Source organism: Eubalaena glacialis, chromosome 1, assembly GCF_028564815.1.
Source record: "Eubalaena glacialis isolate mEubGla1 chromosome 1, mEubGla1.1.hap2.+ XY, whole genome shotgun sequence".
Lineage (NCBI taxonomy): Eukaryota > Metazoa > Chordata > Mammalia > Artiodactyla > Balaenidae > Eubalaena > Eubalaena glacialis.
The window spans coordinates 374873-395895 of record NC_083716.1 but is presented as its reverse complement, the minus strand read 5'-3'; the positions used below and the strand labels follow the sequence as shown (position 1 = coordinate 395895).

General features: G+C 52.7%; 1 protein-coding gene across 1 annotated transcript in view; it reads left to right on the top strand.

Annotated features, from left to right (window-relative positions):
- Positions 1 to 21023, top strand: part of KNDC1 (kinase non-catalytic C-lobe domain containing 1) — a 56548-nt gene that overhangs the window by 14307 nt on the left and 21218 nt on the right. Inside the window, exons 4-13 of the mRNA XM_061182675.1 lie at positions 6253 to 6399; positions 6728 to 6845; positions 8082 to 8764; positions 10672 to 10786; positions 11613 to 11684; positions 11776 to 11837; positions 18326 to 18484; positions 19043 to 19120; positions 19704 to 19797; positions 20818 to 20980. Of these exons, the coding sequence (XP_061038658.1) occupies positions 6253 to 6399; positions 6728 to 6845; positions 8082 to 8764; positions 10672 to 10786; positions 11613 to 11684; positions 11776 to 11837; positions 18326 to 18484; positions 19043 to 19120; positions 19704 to 19797; positions 20818 to 20980 (1691 nt within the window). The remainder of the gene's footprint in view (positions 1 to 6252; positions 6400 to 6727; positions 6846 to 8081; positions 8765 to 10671; positions 10787 to 11612; positions 11685 to 11775; positions 11838 to 18325; positions 18485 to 19042; positions 19121 to 19703; positions 19798 to 20817; positions 20981 to 21023) is intronic.

Here is a 21023-nt window from a genome sequence, read left to right as displayed (position 1 = left end):
GGCGGAGGCCCTGGGTGCGGAGGGCGAGGTCAGCGTGTGAGGTGGGGAGCAGGCTGCTGTCCGCCTGGGGACCAGGGCGGGGGTGCCAGTGTCTCCCGTGAGAGGCTGGCAGCGGCCCAGGGGCCCGGCCTCGTGCACAGGGAGAGCGGACAGACTCCGGGCCGTCAGGGTGGGCACCAGCCGTGTTCACACGGCCCCGAGCGGGTAGCTGGACACCCTCCTGAGCAGGCTGGCGTTGTCTGTAGGTGACGAGGTTGTGGGCCTGAGAGCTCAGGGGCTTCAGTGGAAAATGATAGAATAAAAGACTGCAGAGGTCAGCGGAAGGCAAGATACATCCCCCAAAGTACGTAGCTTTCCCTTGTGTTGGTAGTTACCAGTTCAAGAGGAAATGGAAAAAGTCCCACTTAAAACAGCCACGACCACAGAAAGCCCGGGAGTGAACATGGCAGGAAGGGTTGAAAGTGCACAGCAAACCACTTTTCTAAAGATGAAAAAACAAGGCACGAGAAAATGAGGACACGGACCCTGTCCCTACACGAAGTATTTTTTCCAGCTTTACTGCAACGAAGCTGACACTTAATGTTGTGTATGTTCAAGGCCTACGGCCTAATGATTCGATATACTTAACATATTTCACAACTATTTCCCCATAGGGTTAGTTAACACCTAACACCTCCACCACTAATTACCGTTTCTTTTTGGTGGTGAGAACATTTAAGGTCTACTCTCTTAGGAACTTTGAAGTATACAGCACAGTATTGTTGACTGTAGCCACCATGCTGTGCATTAGATGCCAAGAACCTGTTCGTCTTATAACTGGAAGTTTGTGCCCTTCGACCAGTGTCTCCTCATTCCCCGCCGCCCACAGGCCCCTGGCAACCTCCATTCTACTCTCTGTTTCTATGAGTTCAGTTTTTTAGATTCTACATGTAAGTGAGATCATACAGTATGTCTTTCTCTGTCTGACTTGTTTCACTTAGCATAATGCCCTCAACGACCATCCTTCTTTCCTGCGGCAGAATAATATTCCATTGTGTATATAGACCACATTTTCTTTATGCATTCACCCAAAGACACTTAGATTGTTTCCACGTCTTGGCTTTTGTGAATAATGCTGCAGTGAACATGGGGGTGCAGATATGTCTTCGAGAGCCTGATTTCATTTCCTTTGGACGTACACACAGAAGTGGGACTGCTGGATCATATGGAGGCTCTATTTTTAATTTTTTGAGGAACCTCCACGTTGTTTTCCACAGTGACTGCAACAATTTACATTCCCACCAACAGTGCACAAGGGTTCCCTTTTCTCCACATTCTCACCAGCACTTGTTATCCCTTGTCTTTTTGATAACAGCCATTCTAACAGGTGTGAGATGATATCTCATTTTGATTTTGATGTGCATTTCCCTGATGATTAGTGAGGTTGAGCATCTTTTCATGTACCAGTTAGTTATTTGTATGTCTTCCTGGGAAAATGTCTATTCAGTTCCTCTGCCCATTTTTTTTAAATAGCATTTTTTAAAAATTATTTATTTATTTGGCTGTGCCAGGTCTTAGTTGCGGCACACAGGATCTTTAGTTGCAGCATGCGGGATCTTTTAGCTGTGGCATGCGAACTCTTAGTTGCGGCACGTAGGATCTAGTTCCCTGACCATTGGGAGCATGGAGTCTTAGCCACTGGGCCACCAGGGAAATCTCCCTCTGCCCATTTTTTAATCAGATTATTTTGTTGCTCTTGAGTTGTGTGAGTTCTTTATCTACTTCGGGTATTAACCCCCTATGAGGTAAATGGTTTGCAAATATTTTCTCCCATAGGTTGCCTTTTCATGTTGTTAATTGTTTCTTTTGCTATGCAGAAGCTTTTTAGTTTGATGTAGTTCCATTTATTTATTTTTTCTTTTGGTGCTTGTGCTTGTGGTGTTATGTCCAAAAAAATCATTGCCAAGACCAATGTCAGGGAGCTTTCCCCCTGTGTTTTCTTCTATGATTTCTATGGTTTTCAGGTCTTATGTTTAATACTTTAATCCATTATGAGTTAGTTTTTGTGTGCGGTGTAAGATACAGGTCCAGTTTCATTCTTTTGCATGTGGCTGTCCAGTTTTCCCAATATCATTTATTGTAGAGACTGCCCTTTCGCAGTAAGGGTTCTTTGCTCCCTTGTCAAATACTAGTCGACTGTATATGCGTGGTTTTATTTCTGGGCTCTCAATTCTGTTCCATGTGATGGTTTTTATGCCAATACCATACTGGTTTGATTACTAGAGCTGTGTAATACACACACCAGGAAGTGTGATGCCTCCAGCTTTGTTCTTTCTCAGGATTGCTTTGGCTATGTGCAGTCTTTTGTGGTTCCATACAAACTTGTGGATTTTTTTTTTTCTATTTCTATGAAAATGCCATAGGAATATCGATAGAAATTGCATTCAGTCTATAGATGGCTTTGGGTAGGATGGACATTTTAACAATATTAATTCTTCTGATCCATGAACACAGGATATCATTCCAGTTATTTGTGTCTTCAACTTCTTTCATCAAAGTCTTATTCTTTGCAATGTACAGATCTTTCACCTGCTTGGTTATATTTATTCCTAAATATTTTATTGTTTTTCCTAAATATTCTATTGTTTTTGATGCTATTGTGAGTGTGATTATTTTCTTTATTTCTTTTTTAGATATTTCATTGTTAGTGTATAGAAATGTAACTGATTTATGCATGCTGGTTTTGTATCCTGAAATTTTACTGAATTTGTTGTTACTAAAAGATTTTTGGTGGCATCTAAGATTTTCTATGTATAAGATCATATCATGTGCAAATAGAGACAATTTTATTTCTTCCCTTCTAGTTTGGTTGCCTTTTATTTCTTTTTCTTGCCTAATTGCTCTGGCTAGAACTTCCAGTGTGTTGAAAAGGAATGATGAGAGTGGGCATCCTTGTCTTGTTCTGAACTTAAAGGAAAAGATTTCAGTCTTTCACCATTGAGTATGATGTTAGCTGTGAGCTTGTAATATGTGACCTTTGTTATGTTGAGGTACATCCCTTCTATACCCAGTTCATTGAGAGTTTTACCATGAAAGGATGCTGAATTTTGCCAAATGCTTTTTTCTGCTTCTATTGAGATGATCATATAATTTTTATGTTTTATTCTATTAATATGGTGACTCACATTTACTGATTTGTGTATATTGACCCATTTTTGCATCTTAGGGACAAATCCCCCTTCACCATGGTATATGATCCTTTTAATGTACTTTCGAATTTAGTTTGCTAATATTTTGTTGAGGATTTTTACATCTATATTCATCAGGGATATTGGTCTATAGTTTTCTTGTACTGTTCTTATCTGGCTTTGATGTCAGGGTAATGCTGGCCTCATAAAATGAGTTTGGGAGTGTTCCCTCTTCTTCAATTTTTGGAAGAATTTGAGAAGGATTGGTATTAATTCTTTAAATAAATATTAGTAGAATTCACCAGTGAAATCATCTAGTCCTGGGCTTTTCTTTGTTGGGAGGTTTTTGATTACTGATTTGATCTCCTTACTAGTAATAGTTTGTTCAGATTATCTATTTCTTCATGATTCAGTTTTGGTAGGTTTTAGGTTTCTAGGAATTCATCTGTTTTTTTCTATCTATTTTTTTCAATTTGTTGGCATATAAATAGTGGTCTCTTATGATCCTTTGTGTTTCTGTGGTATCAGGTGTAATGTCTCGTCCCTCATTTCTGATTTTGTTTATTTGAGTCCTCTCTTTTTTTCCCTAGTTAGTCTAGCTAAAGGGTCCACAACCAGGGCAGAGGTTTGTCTGCCTCTCACCTGACACACAGCTGGGCAAGACTCCTGCCAGGTCCCTTGGCATATGTTGCTGGATCCCACAGCTCCCACAAAGGAAATTTTGTCCGCAGATGGATATCAAATTGTTGTTGAGGGGATACAATCTAGGGACAGCCATCTTGCTGACATCCAAGTATTTCATCTTGTATGATGTTGGTCCTTCCCAAATTCTGCAACGTCAGTGCTGTTACAATAAAATTCCAACCTTTTGGGTTTTTTTTTAAAATGGGAATGGGGGAACCTATATATATATATATTTTAAACCTGACAAATGTGAAAATAATCAAACATTTTTGGGGGAAAAATGGAGGGCCATTTGTCCACCAGGTATGAAAATGCACTCTGGGGAATTCCCTGGCAGTCCAGTGGTTAGGACTTGCGCTTTCACTTCAATCCCAAGTTGGGGAACTAAGATCCCACAAGCCACATGGCTCAGCAAAAAAAAAAAAAAAGAAAGAAAGAAAGAAAATGCACTCTGAAGCTACCATAATTAAAATAGCACAGTAGCACAGTCTGGACAGAGGGAGAGACACAGAGTAAGAGGAGGGGAGGCCAGCCAGAGCCTGGAGCCCTGGGGAGCTGAGGGCAGCAGGACGAGGGTTCAGGGCGGACAGAGGGTGGGCTCTTCTTTAACAGTGTGGGAGATGGAGGTGGCTCTCCATCAGGAAGGAGACAAAACCAGATCCCTGCAGTGCGCCAGCTCAAAGATACATCCCACAGGGATTAGAGCTAGATGCTTTAAAATTATAAAAGTATTGGAAAAAGCAGAAGTAAGCTGTTTTTATTGTCTTGGGCTAGGGAAGGTCCTCTTAAGAAGCCAATAAAAAAATTATCCAATTTCACAAATTAAACATTAGAATTTTTGAATGTCAAAAGACACATGAAAAAGTTGAAACATAAGTGACAGAACATACGTGTGACACACAGACCAGGGATCAGCCCCTTCATGTGCCACGGGTGCACTCAAAACAGGCAACAGCTCGGCGGACAAATTAGCAAAGTCCATGAATGGGCAGAAAGAGGAAAATCTAAAACAGCAAATAGAGATGAACAGATGCTTGGTCTCGTTCACAGTCACAGAAACGCAGGTTAGCACGAGACACTGAGCTTGAGGAAGCTGCAGAGGCCGCAAGCTGGAAGGGGGAGGGGTTTGACCCCCCCCACGCGCACAGACACACGCACACAGCTGGGCCGGTCACTCACGAGGGAAGCTCCTCAGCAGCTCCGAAAACTGCAAATGGAATGGATGTAGCCCAGATTGGTAGCCCCACTTGTGGGGCCTGAGCCTTCGTGAACATATTGTGGATGCACAAAGACGTCCACGTGAGGACGGCCACTGCAGCGCTGGTCACAACAGCAAAACACAGGAACTGCCCTGAGTGGCAAGGGGTGGACCCCCATGTGCCCAGCTCCTGAGAGAGACGCTGGCAGGGAGGTGGGTCAGGAGGGCGCGTCTCAGCCAGGCGGCCAGTGGAAACCAGACAGCCCTAGAACAACAGCAAGAGCCGGTGGTCCCAGACCTCCCCACAGACCGGGAAGGTGGGGTCTGAGGGTCATGTGAGGAGGCCGGGCAAGACGTCCCTGACAGGTCACGAGGCTGCCCAGGGAGAGGGCCAGGACCCCACCACTCAGCCATGCTGAGTCTGGCCCTGGCTAGGTGTTGACCCCGGACCAGCGTGGGCCCAGGGCTGGAGGTGGGGGACCCACTGGTTGGGGTGGGGGGAGCACTGCGGCAGGGAGGTGGGGAGAGCCGGCCTTTGGGGGCCCGGCCTCTATTCCTGAGCTGTGTGACCCACCTCTCTGGAGCCACACGGCCCAGGGCCCTCACCAGCTCCTCCTGGCCCAGCTGTGTGGCCCCGGGCAGGTTCCTGAACCTCTCTGGTCTCAGCTTCCTGTCAGTGAAGCGGGGATGATGAAGCCCCACGTGCGTGGTCCTGGGATGAGGCAAGAAGGCCAGATGGTGTTGGAGGACACCTGGCCACGGGGATCGGCAGGACCCGAGGGCCGAGGCCTTCCCTGTGAGCCTGTCCCAGCGGGCATGGGGAGAAGAGCCCCACTCACACAGGGAAAAACCCTGACTTCCAGACTGCAAGAAACCTGCCTTTCCTCCTCCTCAAATCGGTTTTTGAAGCATACACTTGAAAAAGAAAAGGCTGGCTCTTTGAAGACAGGGCAGGTGCCAGGCGAGGGCCTGTGCCGGGGAGGTGGGCTGGGGCTGGTGCAGCGGGGCCGGCACAGACCCCAGGCCCGAGAGCATGGGGGCGGCTCGGGGCCGGGAGGATCGCCGCGCTGGGGGCAGGGGAGGCGGCCCTGTAAGGAGCAGGTGCTCCTGGCCCCGAAGAGCGGCGGCCGCCTGGGGACATGCTGCCCCGGGAGGCTGCGAGGCCCTGCCCCACGCACAGCCGGCTCTCTGGTGCCGCCACAGGCTCACATCTACTCCCTGGGGGCCACGCTGAAGGCAGCCCTCGACTATGTGACGGAGCCCGAGCCCCAGCCCAGGCTGAGCCGGGAGCTGGAAGCGCTGCTCGGTCAGATGCAGGCCGAGGACCCCGGGGACCGGCCCGACCTGCAGGTAAGCGCGAAAGCAGCCCCCGCTTCCCCCAGGCGCGGCCCGGAGCCCCACGCGCCCCTGGCCAGCGTGCACGCACAGCCAGCACGCACACGCGGGCCCCCACCCGCCCGTCACCCGGGCTCCCGACTTCTTTCCTCTGCATTTTTGCGATGAACGGCGTGCATTATGACTGTCACGGGCAGGACAGAATCCGCTGGTTTCACGAAGCAGATTCTGCCCCGCGGGGATCACGAAGCCCAGGACGCCCCGCTTCGCGATCCCGGCGCCTAGAGCAGTGAGGGGGCGGCGGGGGCCGGGGGGCGGGGCTGAGCGCTGGCTCCGGTCACAGAGCATCATCGCACTGTGCGAGGAGAAGATGCAGCTCACGTCCTCCTGCCGCCTGTGCCAGAGCCTCTCGGCCGCCGGGAGGAGGGTGCTTTCCATCGAGTCCTTCGGGGCGTTTCAAGGTAAGCGCACAGGTGGGCGAGCCGCACACGCGCCCAGGCATGTGCACGCCCTCACACATGCACACATGGGTGTGCACAAGCATTAACACGCTCACGTACACACACGTTCGCGCCGGCGTACTCACCGTGCAAGCCACCCACGCTGACATGCACGCGGATGCAGACAGGTCACATGTGCTCCCACAGCACACATGGAAACATACAAGCATGTGCACACTCGGACACACCTACTTAGCCTATTAACTCACACCGCAAGCACACCCCCGTGCACACGCAGCACACGCTCAGTTTCCCACACGCACAAACACGTCTGCACACGTGCACACACTCACACGCTCTGACCCACAATTGGAGGTGAGAGGCAGGTCCTATGGGAAGTGCCTGCCCTCAGGACTGGTCACCTCTGTCCTCTTCTGTGGGCGTTGGGGACATGGCGCAGCACCGCCTGTCTGGTGGCCACTTACTTCCCGGCCACACAAGCTGTTGCTGAAGCATCTGGATTTTCATGGCTCACAAGGCATAATCTCGGGTGGCACTTTGAACAAATGCCAGCATCTGCTCTGCGCTGTGCTCGCAGCAGGGAGCCTGGAGGGTCCTGAGGGGAGGTGTGGAGCCTCTGGGGGCGGCAGGGCCCCTCCGCCAGCCAAGCGAGCGGCATTTCCCACCAAGTTGGCATTTGTGACACTGCAGCACCAGGCCCGCTGGCAGCTCTAACATCAGGGAGGGCGTTAACACTGAGAGAGGCTCCGTCGAGGGGGCTGCAGGCCACGGGGAGGGGAGGGCGTGTGTCTCTAGAGGGGTTCACACAGACACGTGTGTGTGGAAGATTGTACGTTAGGACGAGCTGGGGCTGCTGCCAGATTTAATTTATTCCTCTGGGGAGTATCACTTGTGTAATTGTAATAGCAAAACGATGTGCTTTTTGGATGAGCTAATTAGGCCTTAGGAAACCCCTTCGGGAAGCTCATCCTGGATTGGGCGGCGGGGGGACGGGGAGCCTTCGGAGACTCATTACTTAGCCAAGATGGTGTGATTAAGGAAGCAGATGAGGACGTTTCTGGGCCAGTCCTGAGGGAAGGGGTAGGGTGCCTGGGAAGCCCTCTGCTCTCTGTGATGGGTGGGGGTCCAGGGGTCCTGCAGAAGTGGGTGTCTTGGTGGCCGTGAGCGCGGGGATTGCGGGGGGAGGCCCATCCTGGCCGCGGCCCTCGGCTGTAATCACGTCTTGCTTTTGCCCAGATGTCAGTGAGATCACCTGGAGGGAGAGACTGGCTCCAAAAAGCGTGGGGCCCAAGAGGCAGCCAGGGGACCGCTCCGCGGACCCAGCGGCCCTGCCTGCCCTGGAGAGCCGGCCCCCGAGCCCTGCCGGAGAAGGCCTGGAGCACCCGGGGACCCCGCCCTCCAAGGCTCTGCTGTCAGCCCCTGTGAAAAACGGAGAAAGCCCGGGCCAGGAGGGGCTGGTCCCTGAGAGGCTGGCCTGCCTCCTCCTGGACGCCCAGCGGCCCCTGGGGGACCCGGACAGAGGCTTCCTGGAGAGGAGCCGCCTGAGGAAGGTGCAGACGCTGCCCCGGCTGCCGCCCTGCGGCCCCGAGGCCGGCGCCCTCTGCCTGTCGCTGACCAGCACGAAAACCCAGCCACCGGCACCAGAATTCTTCCCTCCAGACCCCAGGAAGCCCTTTCCGGAGGGGAAAAATGGCCTTACCAGCTTCCAGGCACAGCCCGAATCCAGATTGTGGCCGGAGCGAGACGCCGAGCTCTGGCGCGGCGGGGACAGGGGGGCGCATGGCCGGGGCCCCGTGGAGGAAAGCCCCCCGCCCGGTTCCAAGGGCCCTCGCGATGCCGGCAGAGACCCATGGACTCCCGAGCCTGATGACGGGACTGCGGACAGAGCCGGGGAGCCGGGCGGAGCAGCCCTGGAGCAGGTGGGTGACCGTGTCCCGCGGGGCCCGGGAGGGACCTGCGTGCACACGCACCCGCGCACGCGCGCCCTCCGCAGGCTTGGGTTCTTGAGTAAGAAGTAAGTCGCTCCCCTAAGGTGGGTCCCTGTGAGCGTCTCGGGACGAAGTCACCTGGGGTTCGGTGGCCCCGACACACGTGCGTCTGTGGGGCAGTGCCGACTCCACCAGCTTCATTCCCACCATGCTTTGCTGACCCAGAGGTCAAAGGGAAGGGCAGACTCTGAGTTACATTTTTATTCATATCCTGATAAGCACCTGAGGGTAATTTACTTGAAAAATATGGTTACTTCAAAATGAAAGCCCATCCTGGAGACCCCAGCGCGCTGACACGTGCTCGATGCCCACGTGCTGTCCGCTCAGCCCACACCATCTCCACTGGCCTCCCCATGTCCACCCACACGACCACACTCGTGTACCCAGAGCGCCCAGGCACCGAGGTGAAAACCTCAGGCCTGAGCCCAGGGCTCTGCTCGCCTTCAAATGCCCAACAGCCTTACAGACAGCCCACCTCCTGGATGGATAAACTGTGAGGCTTGGGGCTGCCATGAGGAGGGTGGGCGGTCGCTGAAGGGCACAGCTGATTGGGAGCCCAGCCATGGTCTTAACCACCAGGCTTCCCTGCCCCAAAGGCTCAAGGGATCAGGACCCACCAGACCTCGGCCCCCACACAGGTCACAACCCGTCAGGTGTCAGGGCTGGTCCAGAGTCGGGGACCCAGATCTCCTCTGGAGAGCACATCCTGGGTGCAAAGCTGGCTGCTCCAACCCCACATGTAGCAGGAGGCTTGGGGGGCCCTGTGCCCCAGAACCTGGGCCGCTGGCCAGGCACAGGCTGGATGAGGCAGGGAGGGAAGTCTCAGGACCGAGGCAGCTACACCCTGGGCGCGGAGGGGGGTCCAGGAGGGGTGCAGACACTGCCTCTGGAACCTTCCTCTGAGCATGGACTTCTGTGTCCAAGCGGACGGTTGTACTCCCAGCTCTTCCCATGGCCGCAAAGCAGAGAACTCCGTTCCAGCTGAACTCATTCTTCTGACTCTGGGACTTCAATGGCGGGGGGCGGGTGCGAGGGAAGGGGGACCCATAACATAAAATTTACCATCTTAACCATTTCAAGTGTACAGGACAGTGGCATTAGGTACAGTCACACTGTTGTGCAACCATGACCATCATCCATCCCTGGAACTTTCTCATCATCCCAGACTGAAACTATGTCCCCATTAAGCACTTACTCCCCATCCCCTCCCCCCGGCCCTGATAACCTCTAATCTACTTTCTGTCTCTATGGGTGTGACTACTCTCAGTCTTTGATATAAGAGGAATCATACAATGTTTGTCCCTTTGTGACTAGCTTATCTCAGTGACCACAGTGTCCTCAGGCTTCATCTATGTTATAGCTGTGTCAGAATTCCCTTCCTTTTTAAGGCTGAATAATACCCATCGTATGGATGGACCACGTAATGCTTATCCATCCATCCACCGATGGCACTTGGGTTGCTTCCACGTGTTAGCTCTCGTGAATCATGCTGCTTTGAACATGGGTGTGCAAATGCGTCTTCAAGACCCTGCTTTTAAGTGGAATTGCTAGGTCAGATGGTAATCCTGCGTCTGATTCTTTGAGGAGCCTCTGTGCTGTTTTCCACATCGTTGCACCGTTTTACGCTCCCACCGGCCATGCACAGGTGCTGGTTTCTCCACGTGCACCCCCAGCACCTGTTGTGCTGACGTGGGGACTCTCCCAGCCCGTCATGCCAGGAGTGCACTGCGTGGGGCAGACCCCATGTGTCTGAGGTGGTCCTTGCCCTGTCGCCTTCCTCCGTGCATCCCTCTGAGGTGCCCACACACTGAATGTGGCTCCTCCCCCCGCCCCCCCAGGGCGTCTCCCTGCAGGACCTCCTGTCTAAGCTGGGCCGGCCCTTCAAGGAGTACGAGCTCTGGGCTCTGTCCCATGCATGCCTCAGCACCCTGCGGACGCACGGCCAGCACCCAGGTGACGCCTTCCCATGGGTCCTCGTCCAGCCCGCCGACCCACAGCATGTCCGGGCCAGGACCCAGGGCCACACGGGGCCTCTGTCGCCCATGTGGGCTGTGTGGACAGCCTGGGGCCGGGGGCGGCCTGGGGGTGTCCACTCTGGTCTCAAGACCAAGGGGGTCAGAGGGCAGCTTAAAACGTGGGCCTCCTCCTGCTGAGTAGGGGCAGGAGCTGTGCGGGGGCCCTGGCCCACACCCTCTCAGCAGGGGCGACGCTGTCCCCAAGGAGACGAAGATTGGCTGGGGCGGGGGGGGGCGGTCCTCGGACGTTAGACTGGTTTGTGGCCCCTGAAGCTCAGCCCTACCAGGCAGAGTGACCGGTCTCCGGCCCCACGGTGGTTCTAGCAGGGCAGGGGCGCTGCTCTCTGGCCTCCCTCGGGTCCTGTGAGCCTCAGGCCTGTGGGTACAAAGCGCCGGCACCCAGCTTCCCCCGGGACCCCTCCCAGGGCCGCGCTTGCCGGGTGGGTCACGTCCCTCTGTCCCCCTCCTCTTCCCGCAGCTCCTGTGTCCCAGGCAGCTGGGAGGCTGGTCCGGGGGTGGCGGGGCTGGCTGAGATGGCCCTTCCGTGGCCTGTCGCCCCGGGCCTCTGGGAAAGGGAGCCAGCAATTGGCCCCTGTGCTGTGTCCAGCGAGGGCCCCGGTGTCCCTGCACTCCCTGGGTAGCTTGGGAGCCCGTGGGGTGGCTGAGAGAGGGGGCTGCCCCACGACCGTGGCTCTGCCGGCCCTGAGGGGCACCAGGTCCCCCAGTGAGTCTACAGCCGCCCTGACCCTCGCCTTCCCTTGCAGCCTACCTGTGTCTGGACTCCGTGCTGGTGGCCGAGGATGGAGCTGTGCTTTTCGGGCCACCTCCCGCCAGCGGTGCGTAAGTGGGCCCCCCCGGGGGCTGCGCTCTGGTTCCGACAGCCAAGGCTGAAGGAAAGCTCAGTGGGTTTGGGGTTTTCTCTCTCAGGTGCTTACAACTCGTTCTTTCTGGCTCCCGAGGTCGCAGAGCAAAAACTGACGACTGAAAAGGTACCTGGGCCCTCCCCACCCCTTCCCGTGGCCCCCTACCCCCCTCCATGGTGCCCACGCCCTCCGTCCAGAGAGCCTGAGAGGGGGAGGGGGTGGGGAGAGGATGGGCCCAGCATCAGGACTCAGTGGAGTCAAGGCGACCCCCCCAACGCAGCCCCTGCGTCCAGAGCCCGGCTCTGCAGGGGCCTCCCGGAGGGTGACAGGGGTGACATCTGAGCCTGGACTTCAGCTCCAGGCAGCGCTCACAAGACCCCACGGCTGAACTTTCAGGGATGTGTGCCAGATGCTTGTCAAACACAGCTTCAATTGTACAGACTTAAAATCAAGTAAATTATATTCAGAACCAAGGTAGAACTTCTGCTTTCGGGAACGTGGGGGAGACGTAAGTTCTCTGCCCCCCAACAAAGCACGCCGTTCTGAAAGCTGGCGTGTGAGGACAGAAAGGCCAGGGCCCTGGGCCCGGGGAGCGACGGTACTAAGAGTCCCGGGCGTCCTTCCTGCCTCACGCGTGGAAGATGAGGAAGCACGTCTGGGAAACACCAGCGGACACAGCAGGAGCCCAGCGGACACGGCAGGAGCCCAGCGGAAGCCCGCATGCTGGAGCCGGAGCACCAGTGGACACGGCAGGAGCCCAGCGGAAGCCCGCACGCTGGAGCCGGAGCACCGGGACAAAGGGAGGGCAGCCCACCCAGGCCAGGTGTGCTCGGAAAAGGCTGAGCATCCAGCCTGTGACGAGGACCCCTGCCCATCAGTGAGACGTGCCCCTCCCGGGGTGGGAGTGTCAGTCAGAGGAGGCCTCAGGAAGAGTTGGGACTTTCACCATCAGCCAGCGGTAACAAGGCAACCTCCCCTCAAAAAAAAAAGAAAATCACTAAAAATGAAATACTTAGATGTAAGTCTAACAAAGCATGTACAGGACTCGTATGCTGAAAACTAAAAAAGAGGTAAAGTCTCAACTCAGTAATCTAAGCACCCACCTCAAGAACCAAGAAAAAGAAGAGTGAAATAGACCCAAAGCAGAAAGAAGGAAACAGTGAAGCTGAGAGCAGGACTCAATGAAATGAAAACAGAAAAACAGTAGAGAAAACCAATGAAATGAAGGGCTGGTTCTTGGAAGAGACCAATAATATTAACAAACTTCTAGCAAAACTGACAAAGCAAAAAGAAGGAAGACACAAATTACCAATGTCAGGAATGACTCAGGGGACATCCCTGCAGACCCTGCAGACATCAAAAGGATAATGGAATACCACAAACAACTCCCCGCACATAAATTCAATGACTTAGATGAAATGGACCAAATCTTCAAAAAACATAAACTACAACTCACCCAAGGTGAAACAGACCTTTGAACAGCTCCATAACTGTTGAGGAGATTGAATTTGTAATTTTTAAACTCTCAAAAATAAATCTCTAGGCCAAGATGTTTTCACTGGGGTGGTATACCAAATGTTTAAAGAAGAATTAATACCAATTCTACACAGTCTTTTCCAGAAAACAGAAGTGAACACTTCCCAATCCATTTGATGAAGCCTAATATTACCCTGATACCAAAACCAGACAAAGATAGTACAAAAAATATGTATATAGGTCAATATCCCTCATGAATATAAAGGCAAAAATCCTTAACAAAATATATGCAAATAGAATTCACTAAGCTATAAAAACAATTATACACCATAAACAAGTGGGGGTTATTCCAGGGACATAAGGCTGTTTCAGTATTTGAAAACCAATCAATGTAGTCCAACATATTAACCAGCTAAAGAAGAAAAATCCCATGATCACAGTAATTGATGCAGAAAAAGCATTTGACAAAATTTAACAGCCATTTATTAAAAAAAAAAACTCAGAAAAATAGAAATAGAATAAACTTCCTCAACTTAATAAAGATCATCTACCCAAAAAACTGTACAGTTAACATCATACTTAGTGGAAAGACTAAATGCTTTCCCCCTAAGATCAAGAACAAAGCAAGGATGCCCACTCTCACCACCCTATTCAACATTGTACTGGAAGTTCTAGCCACTACAATAAGGCAAGAAAAGCAGGTAAAAAGCATAAAGGCCAGGAAGGAAGAAATAATACTGTTTGAAGATGACGTAACTGTCGACATAGAAAATTCCAAGGAATTCCAAAGAATCTACCAAAAAAAGCCTCCCAGAACTTAGAATTGAGTTTTGAAAGGTCACAGGATATAAGATAAACATTCAAAAATCAATTGTATTTCTATATACTAGCAATGAACATGTGGACACCAAAATTAAAAACACAGTACATTTACAATCACTCCCAAAAAAATGAAATACTTAGATGTGAATCTAACAAAGCACGTACAGAACTTATATGCTAAAGACTACAAAAGGCTGATGAAAAAAATATATCAAAGAAAATCTTTGGAATGGAGGGCTAGGCAAAGAGCTTTTAGACTTGACACCAAAAGCACTATCCATAAAGTTTTCCACAAAAGGAAAAATGGATAAATTGAACTTCATCAAAATTTAAAACTGGCCAAGTGGCATTTATTCCATGTATGGATGGCTGACTCAACAATTGAAAGTCGATGTAATACATCACATGGACTAAAGAAGAAAAATCGTAACAATAGATGCTAAGCTTTTGACAAAATTTAGCACCCATTCATAATAAAAACTCTCAGCAAACTAGGAATAGAGGGAAATTTCCTCAACTTGATAAAGAATATCTACAAAAAAGCCAACAGGTAGCATAAGTAATGGTGAGAAACTAGATGCTTTCCCCCTAAGATTGGGAAAAAGGCAAGAATGTCCCCTCTCATCACTCCTATTCAACATCGTACTGGAAGTCCTAGCTAATGCAATAAGATAAGAAAAAAAAAGAAAATGGATGTAGATTGAGAAGGAAGACATAAGACTGTCTTTGTTCACAGGTGACATGATTGTCTAAGTAGGAAATCCCAAAGAATCAACAGAAATCTCCTGGAACTAATAAGCAGTTGTAGCAAGATTGCAGATAGAAGATTAAAATACAAATGTCAATTGCTTTCCTGTTTACCAGCAATGAACAATTGGAATTTGAAATTAAAAATACAATACCAGGGCTTCCCTGGTGGCGCAGTGGTTAAGAATCTGCCTGCCAATGCAGGGGATATGGGTTCGAGCCCTGGTCCGGGAAGATCCCACATGCCGTGGAGCAACTAAGCCCATGTGCCACAACTACTGAGCCTGCGCTCTAGAGCCCGCGAGCCACAACTACTGAGCCCGCATGCTATAACTACTGAAGCCCGCGTGCCTAGAGCCTGTGCTCTGCAACAAGAGAAGCCACCGCAATGAAGAGTAGCCCCCGCTCACCGCAACTAGAGAAAGCCCACGCACAGCAACGAAGACCCAATGCAGCCAAAAATAAATAAATTAATTAATTAAAAATAATAATAAAAAGTAAAAAAAAAAAAAATACAATACCAGGGACTTCCCTGCTGGTCCAGTGGTAAAGAATCTACCTTCCAATGCAGAGGACACAAGTTTGATCCCTGGTCGGAGAACTAAGATCCCACATACCCCGGGGCAACTAATCCCGCGTGCCACAACTACTAAACTAGAGCCTGCATGCTGCAAACTACAGAGCCCACGTGCCCTGGAGGCCGCGCGCCACAACTAGAGAGAAAAAACACGCACACCACAACTAGCAAGAAGCCCACGCACAGAAATGAAAGATCCCGCATGCCACAACTAAGACCAGACACAGCCATTTAAAAAATAATTAATTAATTAATTATTTTAAAAAAATACCATTTACGTTAGCACCAAAAAAATTACTTATGTATAAAATTTAATAAAATGTGTATAAGATTCATATGAGGAAAACTGTAAAATTCTGATGAAAGAAACCGAAAAAGATCTAAATAAATGGAGAGATAGTCCATGTTCATGGATTGGAAGACTCAATATTATTAAGATGTCAGTTCTTCCCAATTTGATCTATAGATTCAATGCAATTTCAATGAAAAATCACAGCAAGTTATTTTGTTGATATCCACGAACTGATTCTTAGGTTTTTGTGTAGAGGCAAAAGATGCAGCATAGCCAACACAATATTGAAGGAGAAGAACAAAGAGGACTGACACTACCCAGTTCTAAAACTTACTGTAAGCCTCAGTAATCAAGTGTGGTTTCGGCAAAAGAAAAGACAAAAGATAAATGGAACAAAGTAGCCCAGAAATAAACCCACACAAATACAGTTAACTGATCTTTGACAGAGGAGCAAAGGCAATCGTTGGAGAAAGGACGGTCTGCTCAACAAGTGGTGCTGTAACAACAGGACATCCACAGGCCAAAGAAAACCTTTACACAGACCTTGTTGCACTTTTCACAAAAATTAACTCAAAATGGAACATAGGCCTAAAAGTAAATTCAGAGCTGTAAAGCTTCTAGAAAATAACATAGGAGAAAATCTAGGCAATGAGTTTTCAGATACCACACCAAAAGCATGATCTATGAAAGAAACAATCGATGTTAGATTTCATTAAAATTAAATGCTTAATTTTAATGCTGTGCTCTGTAAAAGACACAGTTAAGAGAATGAGAAGACAAGCCACAGATGGGAGAACTATTTGCAAAACACGTATCTGATAAAGGACTTGTATCCCAAATATGCCAAAAGCCCTTAGAAGTGAACAGTAAGAAAACAAATAACCCAATTAAAAAGTGGGCAAAAGATCTGAAAAGACACCTCACCAAAGAAGGTATCAGATGGCAAATAAGCACGTGAAAGGTATTCCATTTCATGTGGCATTCGGGAAATGCAAATTAAAACCATGAGCTACCACTACACACTTACTAGAAAGGCTAAAATCCAAAACCCTGACACTACCAAATGCTAGTGAGGATGTGGAGCGACAGGAACCCTCATCCACTGCTGAGGGGGATGCAAGATGGTGCACCCCTTAGGAAGACAGTTTGCTGGTTTCCTACAAAACTAAACATGCAACGACCATACAACCCAGAAATTGCACACATAAGACAGTTTTCCTAGAGAAATGAAACTTATGTTCACACAAGGTCCTGGACACGAATGTTTATGGCAATTCTATTTGCAGTAGCTACAACCTGGAAACAGCTCAGATGTCTTTCAGTGGGTGGCACGTCCACACCGCAGAGCAGCAGTGGGAGGCACGGAGTGTTGATGAGACGACCACCAGATGCTGGGGCCGAGAGAAGAAGGCAGCCCCGGAAGGTTGCCTATCGTGTGATTCCATTTATATGAAATGATGAAATTAAGAAATGGAGAACAGATGAGTAGTTGCCAGCGACTAAGTTGGGAGGGGACAGGCCGGATCCTGGTGATGGAAATGTCCTGCATCTCCCAGCGTCCACGCCAGGGAGCAGGCTGTGATGCCACACTACAGCCTTGTAAGACGTCACTGTGGTGGGGAGCTGGGTGAAAGGTACGTGGGGTCCCTCTGGATTATTTCCTACAACTGTATGTGAATCTACAATTATCTCAAAGTAAAAAGCTTAATTTTTTTAAAGGTTGATAAATACTCAAAACTAAGAATTTCCTAATGATTTGCTATAGTTGACTGTTATCTGTGCTCTTGGGAGGGAGCCCTATAGGAAGGGGGCCCCCCCATCTCTCCCCCTCCCCGGCTCACTGGCACCACCTCGGCAGCTTGGAGCTGGCCGTGCGGGAATCTTCACACCGTGGAAATCAGCAAATGCTGAACTCAGGGCTTGATTCGTTGTTTTGTCAATTGACTAGACTTGACGTAATGGAGGAAACATGAACAACACAATAAACTGAAAAGTGTGTCAGGTCTGTACAAAGGCTCTGGGAAATACTCCTTTGGGGATTCAGCCACTGTTACCTGACTCAGCACAGATGTCAGCTGTGTCTCTGGTTTCACTTTCTTTCACTTTTCGAGAGAAACAAAGGTATCAGCCACGTGTACGTCGGAACCACGTGTTGGTCACAGGTCGGTTGCAGATACAAGAGTAGGGTAAAAATCGGGGAAAGCATTCGGGGAGAAGCAGTTGACTCCATGGAACTTACAGAGAAGAGCATCGCCCTTTTCGTTATTATTTTCAAGCGCATGCGACACATCCTTTTTATCAGCAAATTTTAGAATAAACCTCTTTGTGTACCAAGAGGCCTGGGTTTTTGTTCAGAGAGCCTGTCCTTAGCCATTTAGCAGCACAGCACGGTTTCTGGGGGACTCCTGGCCTCAGGCTCCCTGAGGTGCCACCTTCGCCCTCGTGGAGAGAGAGCTGGGAAGGTCCAGCCGGGGCCCCAGGTCATCCTGGTCACACTGAGACTTAAAGGTCTGTGGGTACTTGTTAACCATGCAGATTCCCAGGCCAGGCCCCCGGGTTCTGGCTCAGGGTCTGCGGTGGGGCCTCCAGGTTCTGCGGAAGCTCCCAGCCCTGGGGGATGGTGCCCGGGTGCGCCCCTGGCGGGGCCCGAGCGGGGGCAGGTCTGCTGAGCCAGCCGGCCGTCCCCCCTCCTCCACCCAGGCGTCTGTGTACTGCGTGGCCGCGGTCCTGTGGACAGCAGCCAAGTTCAGCATCCCCCGAGACCACAAGCTGGCCCTGCCACGCAGGCTCAAGACCCTCCTCTTGCACATGGCCAGACGCAGCGCCCAGGAGCGGCCATCCGCGGCCGAGGCCATCGAGGTAACTGCGCCGTGGGGGGGCCCCAGCTCAAGGTCCAGGGCCCGGGACACGGGTTCTTGTTTCTGGGGCAGGTCAGTGCTGTTGGATGGGGAAGGACATGGCTTCATTTGTGGACGGGCGGGGAGGGTCTCTGCTGCTCAACGCTGGCCTTCCCCCCAGATGGTCCTGTGTCTCCGGTGCATCCACTGGCCGGAGAGTGGCTGGGGATGTCCTGGACCCGAGCGCTGACCCCTGACCCCCTGCAGCGCGTCCCCCACATGCCCGACTTGCCTGCACTCCTCCGAGGGTCCCCCAGGCTGGGTCAGGGGCAGCCCAGTCGTTCCGTGGCTTCCCAGCTCAGGACAGCCAGGAAGGACAGCTAGAGACTCTGAATTTCATCCCAGGCCCCCGAGGCTGGGGTGCACGTGGCTCTCCCCAAGAAGGGGGGCCGCGGGGTCCTCCTGGAGAGAAGCCCCCGGGCCGCCCGGCTGCCACCGCACACTCCATCGGGCTCCGCTGAGGGAGTGAAGCGGGCCGGTGCCCTAGGCGTGCTGGACGCAGGCCTGTGCTTGCTTTCAGACCTGCAGCGGTTACCTCCTGCACAGAGGCATGGACAGCAGAAAGATCCTAGCCCACCTGAGGGCATCGACCTGCACGGTAAGCTGGGCACCGTGGAGACCCCGCAGGCCCTTTATCCTCCCCTGGGGCCGCGGAGGTGAGGCCCCTTGCTCTTCCCTGTTTACTGAATAGATGCGTGGAGACTCTAGGGGCGGAAGGCAAATCACTCTTCATCCTCCTGATGTAACTTTCCTTGGCTCGTTCCACCGCGAACGAGCTCACAGAGCAGCCCCTCCCGCAGGCCCACACCCTGGTCTCTGTTGACCCCTGGCAGGTGCGGGCGGGGGCGCACCCTGGGGGTCCCGCAGAGGGACCCGCAGTGCCTGTCGGCGTCCTGCCGTGCTGACCGGCCGGGGCCCTGTCGGGCAGTGACAGGGTCTCTCGGATGCAGACAGGAGCGCACAGCAACTTTGGGGAGTGTGGGTTCTGGCGGTCTTCCCACGCCCCGGAAACCCACCGGAACCCTGCCGCACTGGGAAGCCCCGCGCCCCAGGGGCTCCCGCTCCAGAGAAACAGGCCTGCGTGTCAGCACAGGTGGGGGGCTCGCGCCGCGGGGGTCTCTCTGCACCCCCGGGGCCCTGCGCCCGTCCCGACCGGGAGCTGTCATGTCCTTCTGCCCCAGGTTTGCCAGGAGGAAGAGACCATCGGTCTGCAAAACGCGTTCTCGGTGGTTGAACTGAGCCCCAGCACAGCAGCTGCGCCCAGGCCCGGCTCAGGTGGGCCCCGGGACTGGCCCGTCCCCACCGCCCCTGCCCTGCAGGCCCCTCGCCCCGCACTGCCCCCCTGCTGCCGTCCCCCCAGAGGCTGCCTCCGGGAATCCAGCCCCGAGTGGACGCCACCTCTGGACGTGGCCGGGACCGCAGGCAGTGTGCCCACAGCTGGCCCCCAGCCACCCTGCTCTGGGCTCCCGCCGGCCCCTCTGGCCCCGGCCTCTCAGGCCTCGCTGGGGTCAGCCCTCCCGTCTCACCAGCAGCCAGAGCAGGCGACTCGCCTCCACTCCCGCGCCCCACAGATGACCTAGCTCTTGTCTTGCCCTGTCTGCGCCTCAGTGGCACCCACCCGCCCCCTGCTGCCTACGAAGACCCTTCCCCACAGGCCCGTCCAAGCCTCCGGTCTGTGGCTGGGTCTTCTGGCCTTTTCCATCACTCCAGCCCCCCACCGAGCACCGCACCCCCTCTCTCCCTGCTCGGGGCAGCCCTGGACTCCAGGCCCCTCCCTCAGGCCTCTCCCTGGAGTCTCCCTTCCTCCCAGTGCCCCTGAGGCTTCCTGGGCCCTTCAAGTCAGCACCCCACTAAGGCCGGCACCCACCAAGGCCGGCACCCACTAAGGCCAGTACACAACTAAGGCCGGCACCCACTAAGACCCGTACCCGCTAAGACCGGTACCCACTAAGACCGGTACCCACTAAGACCCGTACCCACTAAGGCCGGTACCCACTAAGACCCATACCCACTAAGACAGGTACCCACTAAGGCCGGTACCCACTAAGGCCGACACCCACTAAGACCAGTACCCGCTAAGGCCAGCACCCACTAAGGTCGGCTCCCACTAAGGCCGGTACCCACTAAGACCAATACCCACTAAGGCCTGCACCCACTAAGGCCGGCACCCACCAAGGCCGGCACCCACTAAGGCCAGTACACAACTAAGGCCGGCACCCGCTAAGACCAGTACCCGCTAAGGCCAGCACCCACTAAGGCCGGCACCCACCCTGCTCACCCCGTGTTTGTCTCCAGGCTTCATGCAGATCAGCAGTGACAGCAGGCTGGTGGCCGTGCAGGGGCCGGTGCCCGGTCAACCCTCCTGCCTCCAAGGGGCCACGTTGCTGCCAGAGGCGTTCTCCTCCCCCGCCACTCACTTCAGGCCCATCGTCCTCGCTGCCAATGCCGGTGTCGCCAGGTGAGTGTCCCCACCCAGGGGCTGGCAGGCTGCCGGGCCCCCT